Raw genomic sequence first — 15,750 nt, 5'->3', positions numbered from 1 at the left:
AACGACCAAACAGGTACCATCGAGACACAGATAACACCCGAAGGCCGAACAGTCGGTCGAGAATTTGACTTTAGTCGATACTACTAGTGAGATCTACGATTCATCAAAATACCTCGTCGATAACTGACGATCACCATTTTTGACAACAAGTAGATCATGTATGGCGAATCAGAGGTAGATCCGGTTTCTGCTCGGGTTGATCGGAGTATGCGTCCATCCGGCAGAGTATACGTTCTCGCGAGGGATCCTCATAAGTTGAGTGAGAAAGCGGAGTCGCCCTTGAGAGATCTGGAATTGAGGAAGCGACTGGTCGCGGGGTGAGGTGAGACTTCCAGGGGAAGGCGTGGGGATGGACTGTCGAAAGTTTGTTTGTGAGATGTGAGAGGTGGTTCGACTGTGCGAAGGGTGAGAAAGTTAGGTAGGTTGCTAAAAATGGCTTCAGCCGATCGCAGGGGACAGAATGAGGAACGAGGTCTTTCTTCAGGCGAGGAAGGGAATACCATGGGTGTTAGAGAAACCATTACCCCTGTCGCGGAATGTGATTGTCATTAACCTCCTTGTTGTGAAGAAGCTTCTGCTTGTACCATTCCAAAACTCGATGTTCAAGCTGAAGACATAGGCCATGAGGCATGATTGCAATGGCGCAAAGAAGCCAAGAAGCCAAGAGGCCAAGTGGTGGTGAAGAGCCGACGGAAGCAAATCTCCACCAGTCGGCGTTCGCCGCTCACCACCGCCATCGTCTCCCACGTCACCTCTGCTTTGTTCCCCACCACCATCGACGAGTAGAGTAAAGTACTATCAACACCATGGATCCTCTTTCCCCAGCTAATATCAACGCCGGATGGGCTTCTTCTCCCACCTCCCCCGTAAGACCTCTTGATGCTGGTCCATCGTTGATGACTCCTACTTCTCAGGGATACTCCTCTTCCACCCAATCTCCTGCTCGAGAACCAAAAGTGTTCGGCGCACCTGGTATGGGACTTGTTAGTCCTCCCGGTGCAACGGAAGAGCAGGGTGGTAAAGTGAAACCTTTCTTGAGAGTCAGGATTGGAGGACTGGAGAGGAATAGGAAGGATCTGTTGATACGATTTGATGCTAGTGTGGGTACTTCAACTCTCTAGCCACCTCACAATTTCCAATTTCCAAGTTGTATAAGACTATCACAGCTTGTCACAGATGCTGAACATCAGACAAACCTTCCAAACTTCCGAGCTACACTTTATCGGAATATGCAACGAAGTTATGTTGAATTCCAACGATTTGCCGAACAAGCTCAATTAACCTCACCTCAAAGTCAGTCCCCCGCAGATAAGCCATATATTTGTGATTGACGACGAAGCCATCATACCCGCTCTACCACTACCCACCACATCAGCATTGACGGATGAAGAAGGTGAGTCTCCCTGTACCACGCTACTTATCGTGTGTGGCTAATCATTGGTAGATGACCGCCTCGTGCGACTTTCCATCCAACGATGGTTCACTAGAATCTGTGAAGACGTCGTATTGATGAAAGATGATGAATTGCGTAATTTCATCGAATCAGACTTTGGTGTAAGTTTCAAATTCTTTCCTACCACATCCATTTACCCAATCAAATATAAGACATTATGTTGACAAATAGTATCAACCTGCACCTCCACCCACATCTCGTCGACCGATGTCATCCGCTTCTGCCGTTCCTAATGTTCTATCCGCTGCGTTATCAAAAGTCGTCCGACGGGGTCCTCTGGATGAAGATGATGAACTTCAATCCGCTCGTGTGGCTTTGGAAAAGTTAGAAGAACGATGGGGTTCAGCCGCGGCGGCTGTTGGGAATATGGGCAGAGCAAGAAGATCGATGGCATTAGCTACTGCTGAAATGGGGGGGAAATTAATTTCTTTATCCACTGTTGAAAGTGATCAATCTTTGGCCAATGCGGAGAGAAAGATTGGAAGGGGATATGAACAACTTTCCGGTGTCACTGGTGCTCAGGTGAGCTGTCCATGCAGGGGTGGAATTGTGAAGCTCACTTGTTAGGCGGCAAGTGAAAATGTGGTATTGAGTGATTCTTTAGGTTATCAAGCTTTGAACGCTCGAGCAGCCAAGGTGAGTTTTTGAAACTGATATTGAGCTGAAAGTAGGATGCTTTGATACAACGTACGGCTATATTGGAAGATTCACAAAGTGCAGTCAAAGCGGCTATCAATAAACGTAGAAATGTTGAAAGATTGAAAGGGAGTTCGAATATAAACCCTATCAAAGTGGATGATGCAATCAGTGAGATGGAAGAAGTCAGTAAACTCTTTCTTGTACCTGCTTCACTTCCTTGACTCTTCCTTCCCCGACACTAATCTAAGTTGCAATAATACCCCAGCTGATTGATCTTTCACGAATCAAGAATGAAGAAAGAAGAAAAAAGTTGACAAATAGGCAAACGCATTAGAATCTCAATTAACTTCACGTCTCAACTCAATCTCTACCAATCTTCATCTTGCCCTTCGTACACATTCTCGTCAAACACACGAAGACGTAGCTTTTGTCCTACTTGAAAACGCTCGATTAACTGTCAATTTCGAAAAACAAATTTTGAAAGAATTAGAATCTCTACGATCAGACATATCTAAAATCGGTACCACTCTCCTCGCTTCAGCACCTCAAAGTACATTATCAACTTCCGTTTCCGCCCCTCAAATGGGATCATACGACCCTATCAGCCCCCCTCAAGGATTACCTGGACAATCTGGATTATCAGGGATAGCGGGAATACCAAGTAAACCATTGCCAAATGCTCCGAGTATGACATCATCAAAATCATATCAATCAGGATTCGGATCAGGTGGAGGAAGTAAAAGCATGTTCTTACCTCCACCCGGTAACATACCTGATAGACCTAATTCTACAGGACCAACAAACGATAGAGATCCTTTAGGTCAAATGAGTCAGAGTGTCATTTTACCTCCTGGTCATCAAGTCAATAGGACTCAAACTTTGGGAAGAGTTGGTGCTAAGAGATTGGACGAGAGGAAAGCTGCAAAGTTGTTAGCGAATGGGTTTTGATGTATGATACTTTGTCGAGTTGTGTATATTGGAAGAACTATGCATATATCTTCTTCACTCTCTAATCTCTGATCTCCTGTAGCTCTCAATCAGGTCCGAATATTGTCGATGCCTTCGTCAAATAGTGGGATGCAACAGATGCACCAAATGGTAAGAAGGATGACGATGAAAGGGGATAAGGATAATAACATCTATGTAGGACGTCAGAGCGGAAGGTAAGATGATGCATTTATAAGTTAAAAATATCAAGACAACGATACTGATTTACCTTCCTATTATGTGCCTTCCTCCAGTCAGATTTCTGATCACCACAGGGGTCATATCGACAACTTAGAGATCTTTCTTCCTCTCCATCCCAACAGTAAATCTCTGATTCAATTTCTTCTCTTCATTCTCAGCCGTTCTTTTCGCCCATTCTTGTCCCAATTGCATCAAAATCACTCCTAATGTTAACACACCGACGAGAGCGTTACCAGCTGCTAAGACTCGTACAGCTTGAATACGTTCGTCTTCCGTTGGTGGAGTTTCGCGTGGAGGAGGAGGAGGAAGGATGGAGAATGTTGTTGTGGTTGTTGAATCGGGCACTGTGTGAATTAATGTTTTCCCCCTACACTTTGGTCATTCTTGGGAGATGATTTGTGATAGTTAGAGGTGTATAGTCATTGATGCAGTACTTTGTGACAACTTAGAGGTGGATAGTCGTTCTTGCAGTGATTCGTGACGACTCAGAAATGACTTGTCTTACTTGTGATAATCCATGTTGAATCAAATGTGACTCGCAATCCTCGCAGCATTCGTGACGGATCAGAGGGGAAAGAAGGAAAAAGGGATGGAGAAAGTCGCAAATAAGATTTGACAGCAGAGCAGCAAAAAAAAACTCACGGAATGTCCTTAATGAAGGAATATGTACAGTGAGGTATAAAATAATAGTTGCTAGGTGTAAAACTAGATTTCATTAGATATTCTTTTCTTTTTCCGACTCATTTTTCTTCCTCTCACTCAATTACTACAATCATACGACTGATAACTTTCTCCACCTCTCTCTACCTCTGCTATCATAGCCCCCAAGACAATCATATCCCCCAGTCAACTTCCTACACCAAGGCAATCCGGACTCGAGGGGACTGCACAAATTCGAAGAATATATCCCAAATCTCCAATATGAAAAAGGGGGATGAGTGGTGAGTGAAGGACAACAGGAATATGTAAAAGATGGAAAAAAGGAGGAAAGAAACGAGAACTCACCTAAACCCGTCCCATCGAAAAATACAGCGGATTCTGTCCATTTATGTAATTTGACAATCAAACCAAGCATTGGTAAAACTAAAGCCACGTGGAATAAAGCTTTCACAGCACCGGGCGATTCGAACCATATTCCATAAAACGTGTATGCGTTTTCTAACGCTTGGGAAGTGACAGGTATGTATAGTAATGGGATATCTACCTGAAATACGTCAGCTGCCTTTTCCTGTTTAGTTTTTCAAACCTTGCTTTTTTCTAATTGCCGATAATGAATCATACTCCTTCCAAATATGAGAAAGATATATCATGCTATTCAATTATGAGGATGTGTCATACTATAGAGGGAGAGGGGGATGTTGTCGGTTGAAGTGATTTCCCTGCTGGGTAGGAAAAGGATATTGTATGATGTTATGAAAGGGATGACTAACAAGGAGTGAACACCGGAAGACCGGGGTTGTCTTAACCGAGTAGGAAATGGAATGTTACGAATATATGAGAATATGATAATCCAAAGAATCTCACAGACTATCAAGATAGATATGAGGAAGGGAAGAAGAAACGAGGGAAAGAAGCTGGGAGTAAAAAGTGGAGACGATGGTTCAGCCTTAGGAGAAGGAAGAGAGTTGAACTCACCACTTGACAAACGAATACCATACCCAGGATGAAAGAACATGAACCGAGGACGACAGATTGCATGAAACCCATCATTTCTTGAAGAGACTATCTCTTCCTTCGTCCGCTTTTAGTACTGCGGAATGAGGGATGTTCCTTGTCGAAGGAGTGGAAAGATGCAGGGTTGCAAGAAAGACGGTTGTCGGTGACAGATAGGATATCGCATCTATCATTTTCCAAGACAACTGAGGAGAGCGAGGTTACGTAAACTACCTACTTAAACTGAAAGTACGAGTACGAGTACTCCACTCTACTCGTACTAACTACTGGTGACGTTACCGGGATATCGATTATGGTGAGTAACCAAAATCCCAAAATGCATACATGCCAACATGCTACGCTTGCAGTCAGAGACATGACAAGTATGATTATTCTACAAACAAAACTTCTATAACTTGTAACTAGACTTCATAGACATTGTCCCTTCAAACCTCTGAACCTCACCTTTCAAAACCACATTCAAAGCCCAATCATCTTCCCCAAACGCTAAAGTATTCACACGACTGTCAAAGACCTTTTCAAGAGGTGATTTCTGATGTTGATCGGCGGTATGGAAATCGTCAATGTCCGAGAACAAATCCATAATGTCCGATATATCTGTAGGATGGCATTTTGGTGAACGATGTGATGAAGAGAGATCAGGATGGATTTGTTCACCGGTTTGTGTACTCCAAGCGCGGATCCGACGGTCTGAACCGGCTGCGAGGAGGTGACGGTGGTCGGGAGTAGTTGTGAGGCCCTGGAGTATCAGTGAGGTCCAGGATCACATGAAGTTCTTATGTTTCAAAGAAAAGTCGGAAAGGTTCCATGACAGCTTGCGATTTATAAGAAGATATGTACAGTGAAGAGATCGATTTGGAAAACTCACCAAACCCGATAAAAATCCATTCACATGACCTTCGAGCTGTAACAAAGGCGTCTTGGCAAATCGGGTATCGAAGATCAGTAACTGAAACATCAGTGAGTGTCCTTGTAATGAACCACCTTCCACAAGCTTTGAGGGATAATGATTTCCACTTCAAGAAGAAAAGAAACACCCACCTCATGCTTCATACCACTCACGACCAAACCCCACGGCACAGTCTCATCTTTTAACCTCTTCAATCCCACCACAGCCTTCAAATCATTCGTCTGACACAAAACAGGTTTCGGAGCATTATCCTCAATTCTCATGTCACACAGAAAGACCTTGCCGGATCTCGTACCGCAATATGTGATACACTCCGTTTCATGAGTCACTGCCAAAACGTCGCTTGGCATTTTCCGATTACTCCAGTAAAGACCTTTCTCTGTTGCATGCAGTGATAAAAGTGATTTATGACGACCTAGAAACGTTAGCATATCGTCATTTAATGTTTCACTTGAGTCAGAACCTTCTCCTGCAAGCTCACGGAATACATGGAAAGGGTGGCAACTGAGGAGAACACATCCAAAGAGAGGTGAGAAGAGTATCATACCAATGGAACATAAACCATTATACATGGTCGAACAGAATATATCACCACTGATAATTTTGCATTGGTCTTCCTCTGGATATAACTCCATTTGATCAGGATGACACCGAAAGAAATGTAAGTGTGGTCTGTCTTCATTTGATATTGTTCTAGCACATCAATGTACACCTCTTAAATCTATTTGAGTCGTCACTCACAACGTCGACATCCTCGGTATATCAATATGAACTGCAAAAATCTGGATTGTCAGAATAAGGTTCACAACACATTCACGGGTGAGAAGAATGACTAACCGAATCGGAACATACTGTGACCCGACCGACTGTCTTATCTGGGCGACGGACAATGAGTCGGCCATGGTCGGTAGCAGCGACGTAAGAGCTTTTCGTACCAACCTTTAAGTTCAGCTCAGACTTTTGTCATTCGAATGACGAGATAAACATACGATGAGAGAAGTGATAGTTTCATCTCTACATATCACGGGGTTTTCTTTATTCTCAAAACGTAAACTCCGAAGATGTTTGTCTTCGATTCTATGAATTAGCATGGTGTTCCCCACTTCGACTGCTTCATGATAAACTCACGTTCTTCGTATATTATCTGGGTGTCTTTTGAATCTGTTGGTAGGACGTGCACGCCTGAGGACTGGTTCAGCGACCATTTGAATGTCGGACGGTATATTACCAAGCGTACAATCGGTTGGAAGCGATTCCACATTGTGACCTTCCACTTTGAAAGCTACTCGACTTTTCCTCGATCCGCTCGGGAGACGCATATCTTGCGATACTTCAGCGTTGGACATGAACATCGTGCTGTTTGATGGACCGTATGTCGGTGGGGGTGTGAGAAGAGGTTGGAGTAGGTATGGAGTAAGCGAAGGTGGAGGGCGAGATTTGGGAAAGTATCGTTCCCGGATAGGATCGTAAACCATGTTGGGAAGTTCTCCGAGGTACCCTGGCATCGTGGGGAAGGAAGCAGGGATGAGAAGGAGAAACCAGGATAGACTATGAGTGGGAGTTGAGGCGATGGGGGAGAAGTGAAAGGGAGTAGGGGTATTAGGTGGTTAAGAGAGAGAGAGAGGTGAATGAGAGAAAGTAGGTGGCAAAATTCCGCAACTTTGGTCGTTGATCAGGGAGGGGAGAATGCTTCTTGTCTTTCTATATGTTTCTTCAATGGTCAATGAAGGGTCAAAAGTGTGACACAAAGTCATTAGAGATCACGAAGATACTTGTACCAACATACTCCATAAGGAAATTTCATCACGAGAGCACTATACACAGCTATCGTCCCTCGTGAACAACCTTTTTCTTAAAATTGACGGCATCCTTCGTCGAACGCAAACTCGATCGCCCGCAATAAATAACCATATCGACTTTAGTCTTTCTTCTCCTTCAACTTCATCATTCCATCAACCCTCAAGTATGTCCCAACCGCCCCAAGCTGATATCATCGCTGCTCTCTCCTCCTCCTCATCATCACGTACACGACCCCCCACTCAGCCCTACTCCTCATTCTCGGACCCTGTTACATCCCTCGTCAATCACACTTCGACACCTACCAACGTCCGTGCTATCCACTGTCCTCGGTCGGAATGTGCAAGTACCATCCTATCACCTGGAGCAGCTATCTGGGTCACCTTTTCTGAACCAGTCGTCAGTTCTTTCATTTACAGTCGCAAATTCAAACATGACTGATGGGATAGTTGCCTGATGATTCTGCTGCTCCTTTCCCACAACCACGACTCGTCCAGATCCAACAATTAACTTCGAAGGAGAAAAGTGATTCGAGTGAAAAGGGAGAGAAGATTGTAGAGAAAACTCAATATGGATTTTGGAAAGTATCCAGTCCTTACGATTTCGACAACATTGGTTACTCCAGACCCGATACTTCGGAAAAGGCTCAAGCGCGAGGAGGACCCGGTGGAGAGGGAAAGGTCAAGTGGTTGATCTGCGCGGAATGTGATCTGGGACCATTGGGATGGAGCTTCGAAGGAGGAAAAGAGGCTTGGGTATCGGCGGATAGGGTCAGGTATAGGGGAGAGATCAAGTAGGAAAAGAGAAACGAGGTAGCATCAGGGTATGGAATGGATCTCGGTGGGTACCGTTTGAAACCATCCAATGATTATGCAGCCTTGCAGCTTGCTTCACATCATCCTGAATTCAGTCACCATCTCCACTCAAGCTGTCATTAACATGAAACACAATCTAACATTTCGCTCCCTCTTCTCCTGGGGTCCTCGCGGCAATGAGTTTACATCATACCCTACGTCTCTTCTACTGACTAATTACTTTCTCAGCGATGACTTACCATCTCAAAGAGTCAAGTACATTGCAACGCCCTTCCGCATATGCCTCGATTCCTCATCATGATCCCGAGAGCTCGACTTGGTAAGATGGCGAGTTAATTCTCGACGTTACTTGTCAACGATTAGCGTCTGTCGAGACGATCTTGGGGCAGGTTCTCACCAAGTTGCTTGCCCACTGTCTGGTCGCTTCTTCAAGGAGAGGCGTATTCACAATTCCCTTGTTGGTCTGAGCTTTCACAAATTGCAGGAGTCGAGTTCGAAGACTTTTCAGCTCATCTTGCGATCTCGTCCGTTGGTCAGCGCTGGTTGTGAGTTTGATATGAATTCCGGACCCGCTGAGCTCTTCTTGTAAACGCTGTGACGTGATAGGGTTTGGCTGATTCATTGTTGCCTGGCCGACTGCCTCAAACGTGCACACGTCCTGGAGAAAGTTGGTCACTGAAGTCAACTGGTCATAACACTGTTGCCAAACGTCCAGAGTCCCCACATTGCCTTGGCTTGGGGCGTATTTGTCGGAAAAGGCTTCCACTGTGTTATAACTTGACAGTATTTCAATTGTGTTGTAGGCTGTTGCCCTTGAGTCTCCTTTTACAGGTCGGCCTATGCTGTGTAACACTTGACGAACCAATTCGACTGTTTGTGAAAATTTAGCGAGATTGTCCTTTGTCCAGTTGGGTTGTGATGGCCGGGGGGGTGGGAAAAAAGGGTTAGTTCCAGAGTCAATGTCGGTTGCAGTTCCCAACACGGTTTCCTGGTTGAGCTTCATCCATTTCACCACTTTCTCACCTTCTCGAGCGTATTCCTCGAGGTCTCCGATCATAGATTCAAGAGTGGATCTCATGGCGATTGAAGAATGCATTAGTGATATCAGTCAGGGAAGAAGAGTGAATGTTGAAGCGAGGGGCGGGACCGGGGATTTATAATGTACATGGTGGCCACTCGATTTTCTCAAGACATGCACTGTATGATCCATGACTTTCCCACCACCCTTTCATTGTCTGCATCGCATGCACCGCTTGACGTATGTATGACACAGTTGGCCATTACGGGGGTTTGAGATTGTCCAGACCAATACCATGAGACTGGGAAGGCGTGGCGTGGCGTGGGAAACGACAAGTCGGGCCTTCGTAGATTCGGTACGTGTCCAAGTCCCCTGCTCCATGCTCCATGCTCCATGCTCCACCTATGACCGACTGGATCGAGGACTCGACTGGTTCTGCATACGTCCGCGCAAAACAACTATAATCAAGAGGTGTAGTGTATGTAGCGGAAGAGAGTAACGTGCTCTTTAGACTCCGATAGAAGATCACTTATATATCACTTACTCATTGAACGGAGGTGGAGGAGAAGAATGGTCTGTGCTTCTGACGTCATTGCATCAACCCCCACACCACATAAGTACTTCATGACACGCACATCTGACGTAGCTCTTCCTTTTTCTCTACTCCCCCATCCATCACTACATACTCACTGTACTTGTACTGTACTCGTACTCTATCACCTGTACATCTTGACTTCGTCCCCTAGCGACCAGTCCCGACGACGCACATCTCGTTGCCACGCATCACGCACATTCAACATGTCAGACCAACAGCAAGACGGTACACAATTCCCTCCCCTTCCTCCAGCTCCTCCCTCTCATGTCGTCGGTCAAGGTTACTCGGCCAACCACCCGGTACCCACTGTCCAGGACTATAAAGTTACTAGAGAGGACAACGAGCGTCAAGCAAACAACTACGCCGAGATTGTGAGGAAGAGACAGGAAGAATCCGAGATGAGGAACCAAAAAGTCGTTGTCCAAGCAAATGATGATACCTCGGATGACACTGATAACAAAGATGAGGTGAAGAAAGTCAAGCAGGAGAGTAATGCTGCAAAGACATCACAAGACAAAAAGGATCAAGGAGGAGCACAAGGACCGGCCAACGAGAAAACGAGGATGATGGAGCAGATGAATGCCAATCAAGGTGAGTATTTCTTAGGTAGCACCAGTGATGGAGAGGGAACTGATCAGATAGTCAAACCTACAGATAGAATCAGAAAGGCAGAAAAAGGTCAAAGACGAGTGCGTGACCCTATCACTGGCGGTGAGATCATCGTCAAAGACGCTGAGCCCAAAGGTGAGCATTCCACCCTCGTGATCAATGTGGAATGTACTAACCTACCCAGACTTCGACTCAGCCACACCTGCTACCAACGGCTCCAATGTCCTATTTCACCAATTCCCACCTGCTGTCCCCCCCTCTTTAGCAGCGGTTCTGAGCAAACTCCGCATGCTACAGTATGGAGCAGGCATCGGTATGTTTATCGTGTGGCTCACCGTGGCGTGGGGGAACGGAGTGGGTTCGTTCATTTGGCGAAGCATCATATGCTCGACCATAGGTTTCGTACTCATGACTGCGGGAAGTCTCATTGAGAGGGGGCTGGAGAAAGAAATGGAAGCTGTGAGACAGGATATGGGTCGCGCAAGGGGAGAGGCATTCTCCCCACCTCTGCCTGAAAGTGTCGAGTGGCTCAATGGATTGATTAAGTTGGTTTGGGGCGTGATTGACCCGTAAGTCCATCAAGTCTTTTTTCTCTCTGCTGGGTCGCACGCAATCACGACTGTCTGTTATCTTCTTTGACATCTCGTGCTGACCATCAGCGCTATGTTCATCTCTGTAGCGGACATGGTGGAGGATATCCTCCAACAGTCTCTCCCTGGCTTCATCGATGCCGTGCGCATCACCGACCTCGGACAGGGAACGAACCCTCTGCGCATCAACTCTATACGTGCTCTTCCCGACCAGCCCGGTGACGAAGGATATCCCAAGACCGGCTGGATCAACGAAGGCAATGACGCAATCAAGACCAAGGATACGGCTGGCAAGGACGTCGAGGAAGATCAAGCGGGCGATTATTACAACTTCGAAGTGGCTTTCTCTTATATTGCTCTTCCTGGCCAAGGCGCCCATGAGCGAGCAAAGAATATTCATCTGCTCATTGAGGTAAGTAATGTTTTCCATGAGAGGCTTAGCTGATTGATCCCAGTTCTTCATCGGGATGTACGACTGGCTTCATATTCCCATCCCCATCTGGATTCAGGTCAGTACAAAGTTCCTTACGTGATGTCTCCACGCTGACAGATAGGTCGAGCAAATATTTGGCATCGTCCGGCTTCGTGTTCAATTCATCCCAGAACCACCGTTCGTGCGAAACCTTACGTTTGCGCTATGCGGAGTTCCAAGCGTCGAAGTTTCAGCTATACCCATGTCTAAACATCTTCCGAACGTTTTGGACCTTCCCTTCATCTCGAGCTTTGTCAAGATGGGTATCGCCGCTGGAACCGCAGAACTGGCCGTACCAAAGAGCATGACTTTGAACCTACAAGAAATGCTCAGCGGTGCTGCTGTGGGCGACACCAGGGCTATCGGTATCTTCCTCATCACGCTTCATTATTGCGAAGATCTGTCAGCTCAGGACAACAATGGAACTTCCGACCCATACTGCGTTTTGGCGTATGCGAAATTCGGCAAACCACTGTACTCAACTCGGATCATTCTTGGTGACCTCAATCCGGTGTATGAGGAAACCTGCGTGTTACTACTCACGATGGACGAGGTGAAGTCGAAAGAGGATCTGGCTGTGATGCTCTGGGACAGCGACAAGCTGAGTGCCGAGTGAGTTCCGTATCCTCATTTCGCATCTCATCCACTTTGTTTTCCCATGTGTTGATTGGTTCGTATCTTTGTGGCCGTCGATCAGGAGAGGACGCTGACAGCCAGTGACTTGGTCGGCCGAATCCAGATCCCCGTCGAGGAATTGATGAAAGAACCGAATAAGATGATCAAGAGGACAGACCATCTCATGGGTTTCGAGGATGCCAATGACATGCCTGGTCAGTCTTTAGACTTCTCGACTTCAATTTTTACGCCTGTCTCATAGTCTGACGTGTACTGAAATTTCTGCTAATCATCCAGGAAAAATCGTGTGGTCCGTCGGATACTTCGAAAAAGCTCCTCTATTGAAGGAGTTGGAGCGTGGTCCCACTCTAGAAGAGGCCAAGAATGCTCCGGCTCCACCCAAGACAGCCCCAGAGATGGAAATGTTGCCACGAGATGCTGCTCCTCATCCGGCTAAGAAAGACCTTCCTCCTCCGCCTCCCGATGTGCAGAAAACAGCACCGGATCCCAAATGGCCTTCAGGAGTGTTGTCCATCATTCTACACCAGGTGAGTAGTCGGATCAATTCGCCTGCCACGATATCACCTTTCTCGCATTGATGCTCCTCGAGTTTGTCGTTTCTAGAGCCCGGGTCAGGCAGGCGTCAGTGTCGATGTAGAGAGTTGCAAAACAGCAAGTCTAATTCCAGATCAACAATCTCGAACGTCAAAACCTCGCTGGCACCTCTGGCAAACGCGAAGGAGAAGCTGGACAAGATACAGACCAACCTTCCGAACAATCAGACAACCTCCCTTCCGGTTATGGCGAGTTTATTGTCAATGACGATATTGTATACAAAACACGAGTCAAGCAATACACCACGAACCCGTACTTCGAAGCGGGAACAGAAGTCTTTGTACGTGATTGGCAGAATACGGTGGTTAGAGTTGTAGTTCGCGATTCTAGGTTGAGGGAGGCGGATCCAATTTTGGGGATTGTCAGTGTGAAATTGAGCGAGGTGTTCAAGGAGGCTTCGAGTGTTACTCAGACATACGCGCTTACGGAGGGTGTTGGGTTCGGAAAGTGAGTATCGTTCGATTCTCCCTCTCTCTCCCTCTCTCTTTGAACGTCGGTCAATGTTCTTCATTGATGAGGTTTGCTCTTCCTCAGGCAATCTCAATTCTCTGACGGGGTGGGCATGACAGAGTAAAATTTGGTGGAGTGATCACGGCTGTTGGCAAATGTCAAGGGAGCACAGCTCACACGTCGCAGAGTGAACATCTCTTTCGCATTCCGAGGAATGCAAGTCTCCCTTCCTCCCAATCTCCGCGGATGGGACACTGGCACTCTTGAACTCGGTTCCGTCGCCTTCCACGTCGATCCTACCAATACAGACCTTATCGAGCCCACACCTCTCAGACTCCGAGTGGTCACTTCTGAATCCGCCGAGATTCTCCCGAAAGCCGACGCTAAAGTAAACGACACGGTGGTGGAATGGGACATGGACACCCTCCGTCTTCCCGTTTATTCGCGATACCAATCATCTGTTATCTTTGAGATTGGTAAATCTGGCGGGATCTTGAACGGATCATTGAAGAGTAAACCAGATGCCATCGCTGTCTTGTGGATGCAAGATTTGACTGACGATGTGGAACAAGAAATCAAATTACCAGTGTTGGTAGGGAAGAATCTTGCGAATTTGCGGCAAAATGCCATCAATGATCAGACGAAGAAGCATCATGAATTTACTGTGGTGGGTACTTTGGTGGCGAGGATCAAACTTGATTCTGGTCTGGATGAGGATCACGAGGTGAGTGTTTGGCACTTGTCCCTTCTTGGAGATGTGAACTTAGATATTGGGTAGAGTTGGCTAACAAATTCAGAAAAACTTGAAATTGTCTCAAGCCAGAAGACACGCTTTCGAAGCTTATGACCATATTGAAGGCGAAGCAGAGGTAGCACAGAAACAAGCTCATTATGAGGACGACGGAGTTATTGATAAGCAAGAACAGAAGGATATTGACAGAGCGCATAAGAGACAACTCATTAGTCGAGGTAGAGGACCTGCACAGGTTAAGGCTTTCAGGACGAGCAAATGGATGCTTCAGGTGAGTTATTCTTTGACCTCTTCATGACTCACACTTCTTGGGACCGTATTCGAATCTGTTCATTCGTCCGTCTGCAGATAGACAAAGTGTTATGCTTCCAGTTCTCTCTCCTCCTTCCATTACGCTTGTATGATCGAGATCGGGAAGAGTTCAACAATTATTCTTCTTTTGAATTTGGTTTAGAGTGAAATTTGCTCACTGTCAGGGCATCAAAGATCGTCTTCCTGGAGGAAAGAGTAAGACTCGTGAACGTAAGTTAACTCATCTTCATATTCCTGACATTACTCGTAGTTGACCAGCAGCAACCATTCAAACAGAAGCTTGATCATGATGACGATATTTGAATTGTAGCGACACACGGAATTTTTATTATATAATGGACAAGTGACAGTTATGCATGACGATTTGATTTTCATTTCCAACATGATTTTCTTATAACATGATTACGAATACTCTACTTTACAACAAAAAAGCCTAATCCAATGCGCGACACAACACGAATGTTTCATGACATATTTCAATCTGACAAGTAACAATGACATTTTTCAATCTCATGATAATCAAGGATTTTTCGGTCCATTCGGATCTTTGTTCACACCAGGAATGGGTACCTGAAAGGTCTTTTGATTCTCTTTTCCTCTAGGATTGACGGCAGCCCGTCGACGGCCTCGACGGGAAGGTTGAAGGTGGGGTACAACGCCTGGAGGAGGTTTGTCAGGGCCGTATTCAGCTGCGAATTTAAATATCCTCTTGGGTGCTTGGAGGACAGGATTGTCTGAGTTTCCGCCTTCTGGTGGGGGAGGTGAGCCCTCGATGGGTTCAGTAGAGGGTGACGTCATCTTGGCCCTTGGAGGTGGGGACAGACGGGTGGTTTGGGTAGGAGGAGATAACTGACTACTTTCAGAGGGAGGAGATAGTTGAGTGGTTTGAGAGGGAGGAGATAAGCGAGTGGTTTGAGACGAAGGTATAAATGTATGATGAGGCGGGAGGGGCGGTTGTGTGTTATGGGTAGGATAAATTTGAGTAGTGTGGGATGGAAGAGATTTTTGAGTAGTGTGGGATGGAAGGGACTTTTGTGTAAGGGAAGGAGGAGACTTTGGCCTAGTGTCGGATGGAGGCGATAATATAGTGGCGTGGGTTGGAGATCGTTGGGTAGAGTGAGAGGGAGGAGGTGGTCGGGAAGGAAGAGGTGATGAAGATGGAAGGGGAGCACGAGGGGGGACAAAAACTCCGGTATTGTACGAACGAGTGGTGTTATAAGAAGAGTGAGGAGCAGGAAATACCCGAG

General features: G+C 46.3%; 6 protein-coding genes across 6 annotated transcripts; 3 read left to right on the top strand and 3 right to left on the bottom strand.

Annotated features, from left to right (window-relative positions):
* Positions 1 to 944: 944 nt before the first annotated feature.
* Positions 945 to 2,611, top strand: TREMEDRAFT_12690 (uncharacterized protein; the record flags this gene model as incomplete). The annotated part of the gene is made up of 8 exons (XM_007000339.1): positions 945 to 1,100; positions 1,191 to 1,293; positions 1,340 to 1,393; positions 1,445 to 1,554; positions 1,625 to 1,975; positions 2,021 to 2,089; positions 2,125 to 2,274; positions 2,414 to 2,611. Coding segments are annotated over 8 exons (1,191 nt in total), but the record flags the coding sequence as incomplete, so codon positions are not given.
* An 804-nt stretch (positions 2,612 to 3,415) lies between these two features.
* TREMEDRAFT_18336 (uncharacterized protein) lies at positions 3,416 to 4,987 on the bottom strand (the record flags this gene model as incomplete). The annotated part of the gene is made up of 4 exons (XM_007000371.1): positions 3,416 to 3,624; positions 3,923 to 3,985; positions 4,286 to 4,484; positions 4,916 to 4,987. Coding segments are annotated over 4 exons (543 nt in total), but the record flags the coding sequence as incomplete, so codon positions are not given.
* Positions 4,988 to 5,342: 355 nt separating this feature from the next.
* On the bottom strand, positions 5,343 to 7,369 carry TREMEDRAFT_59155 (uncharacterized protein; the record flags this gene model as incomplete). Its single annotated transcript, XM_007001473.1, has 8 exons — positions 5,343 to 5,693; positions 5,823 to 5,903; positions 6,017 to 6,243; positions 6,346 to 6,458; positions 6,606 to 6,646; positions 6,702 to 6,803; positions 6,854 to 6,941; positions 6,993 to 7,369. The coding sequence occupies 8 exons, from the start codon at positions 7,367 to 7,369 to the stop codon at positions 5,343 to 5,345; spliced, it is 1,380 nt and encodes a 459-aa protein (XP_007001535.1).
* A 218-nt stretch (positions 7,370 to 7,587) lies between these two features.
* On the top strand, positions 7,588 to 8,458 carry TREMEDRAFT_70880 (uncharacterized protein; the record flags this gene model as incomplete). The annotated part of the gene is made up of 2 exons (XM_007002001.1): positions 7,588 to 8,060; positions 8,111 to 8,458. The coding sequence occupies exons 1-2, from the start codon at positions 7,830 to 7,832 to the stop codon at positions 8,456 to 8,458; spliced, it is 579 nt and encodes a 192-aa protein (XP_007002063.1). The 5' UTR covers positions 7,588 to 7,829.
* Positions 8,459 to 8,828: 370 nt separating this feature from the next.
* TREMEDRAFT_59153 (uncharacterized protein) lies at positions 8,829 to 9,554 on the bottom strand (the record flags this gene model as incomplete). Its single annotated transcript, XM_007001472.1, has 1 exon — positions 8,829 to 9,554. The coding sequence occupies one exon, from the start codon at positions 9,552 to 9,554 to the stop codon at positions 8,829 to 8,831; it is 726 nt and encodes a 241-aa protein (XP_007001534.1).
* A 738-nt stretch (positions 9,555 to 10,292) lies between these two features.
* TREMEDRAFT_67169 (uncharacterized protein) lies at positions 10,293 to 14,787 on the top strand (the record flags this gene model as incomplete). Its single annotated transcript, XM_007001866.1, has 13 exons — positions 10,293 to 10,680; positions 10,732 to 10,833; positions 10,895 to 11,267; positions 11,358 to 11,700; positions 11,744 to 11,797; positions 11,843 to 12,372; positions 12,478 to 12,590; positions 12,673 to 12,923; positions 13,064 to 13,437; positions 13,627 to 14,164; positions 14,238 to 14,462; positions 14,668 to 14,713; positions 14,765 to 14,787. 13 exons carry the CDS (start codon positions 10,293 to 10,295, stop codon positions 14,785 to 14,787), a joined length of 3,360 nt encoding a protein of 1,119 aa, XP_007001928.1.
* Positions 14,788 to 15,750: the final 963 nt, after the last annotated feature.

The sequence above is a fragment of the Tremella mesenterica genome, assembly GCF_000271645.1.
Source record: "Tremella mesenterica DSM 1558 unplaced genomic scaffold TREMEscaffold_1, whole genome shotgun sequence".
NCBI classification, from domain to species: Eukaryota; Fungi; Basidiomycota; class Tremellomycetes; order Tremellales; family Tremellaceae; genus Tremella; species Tremella mesenterica.
This window is presented reverse-complemented; position numbering and strand designations above follow the sequence as displayed.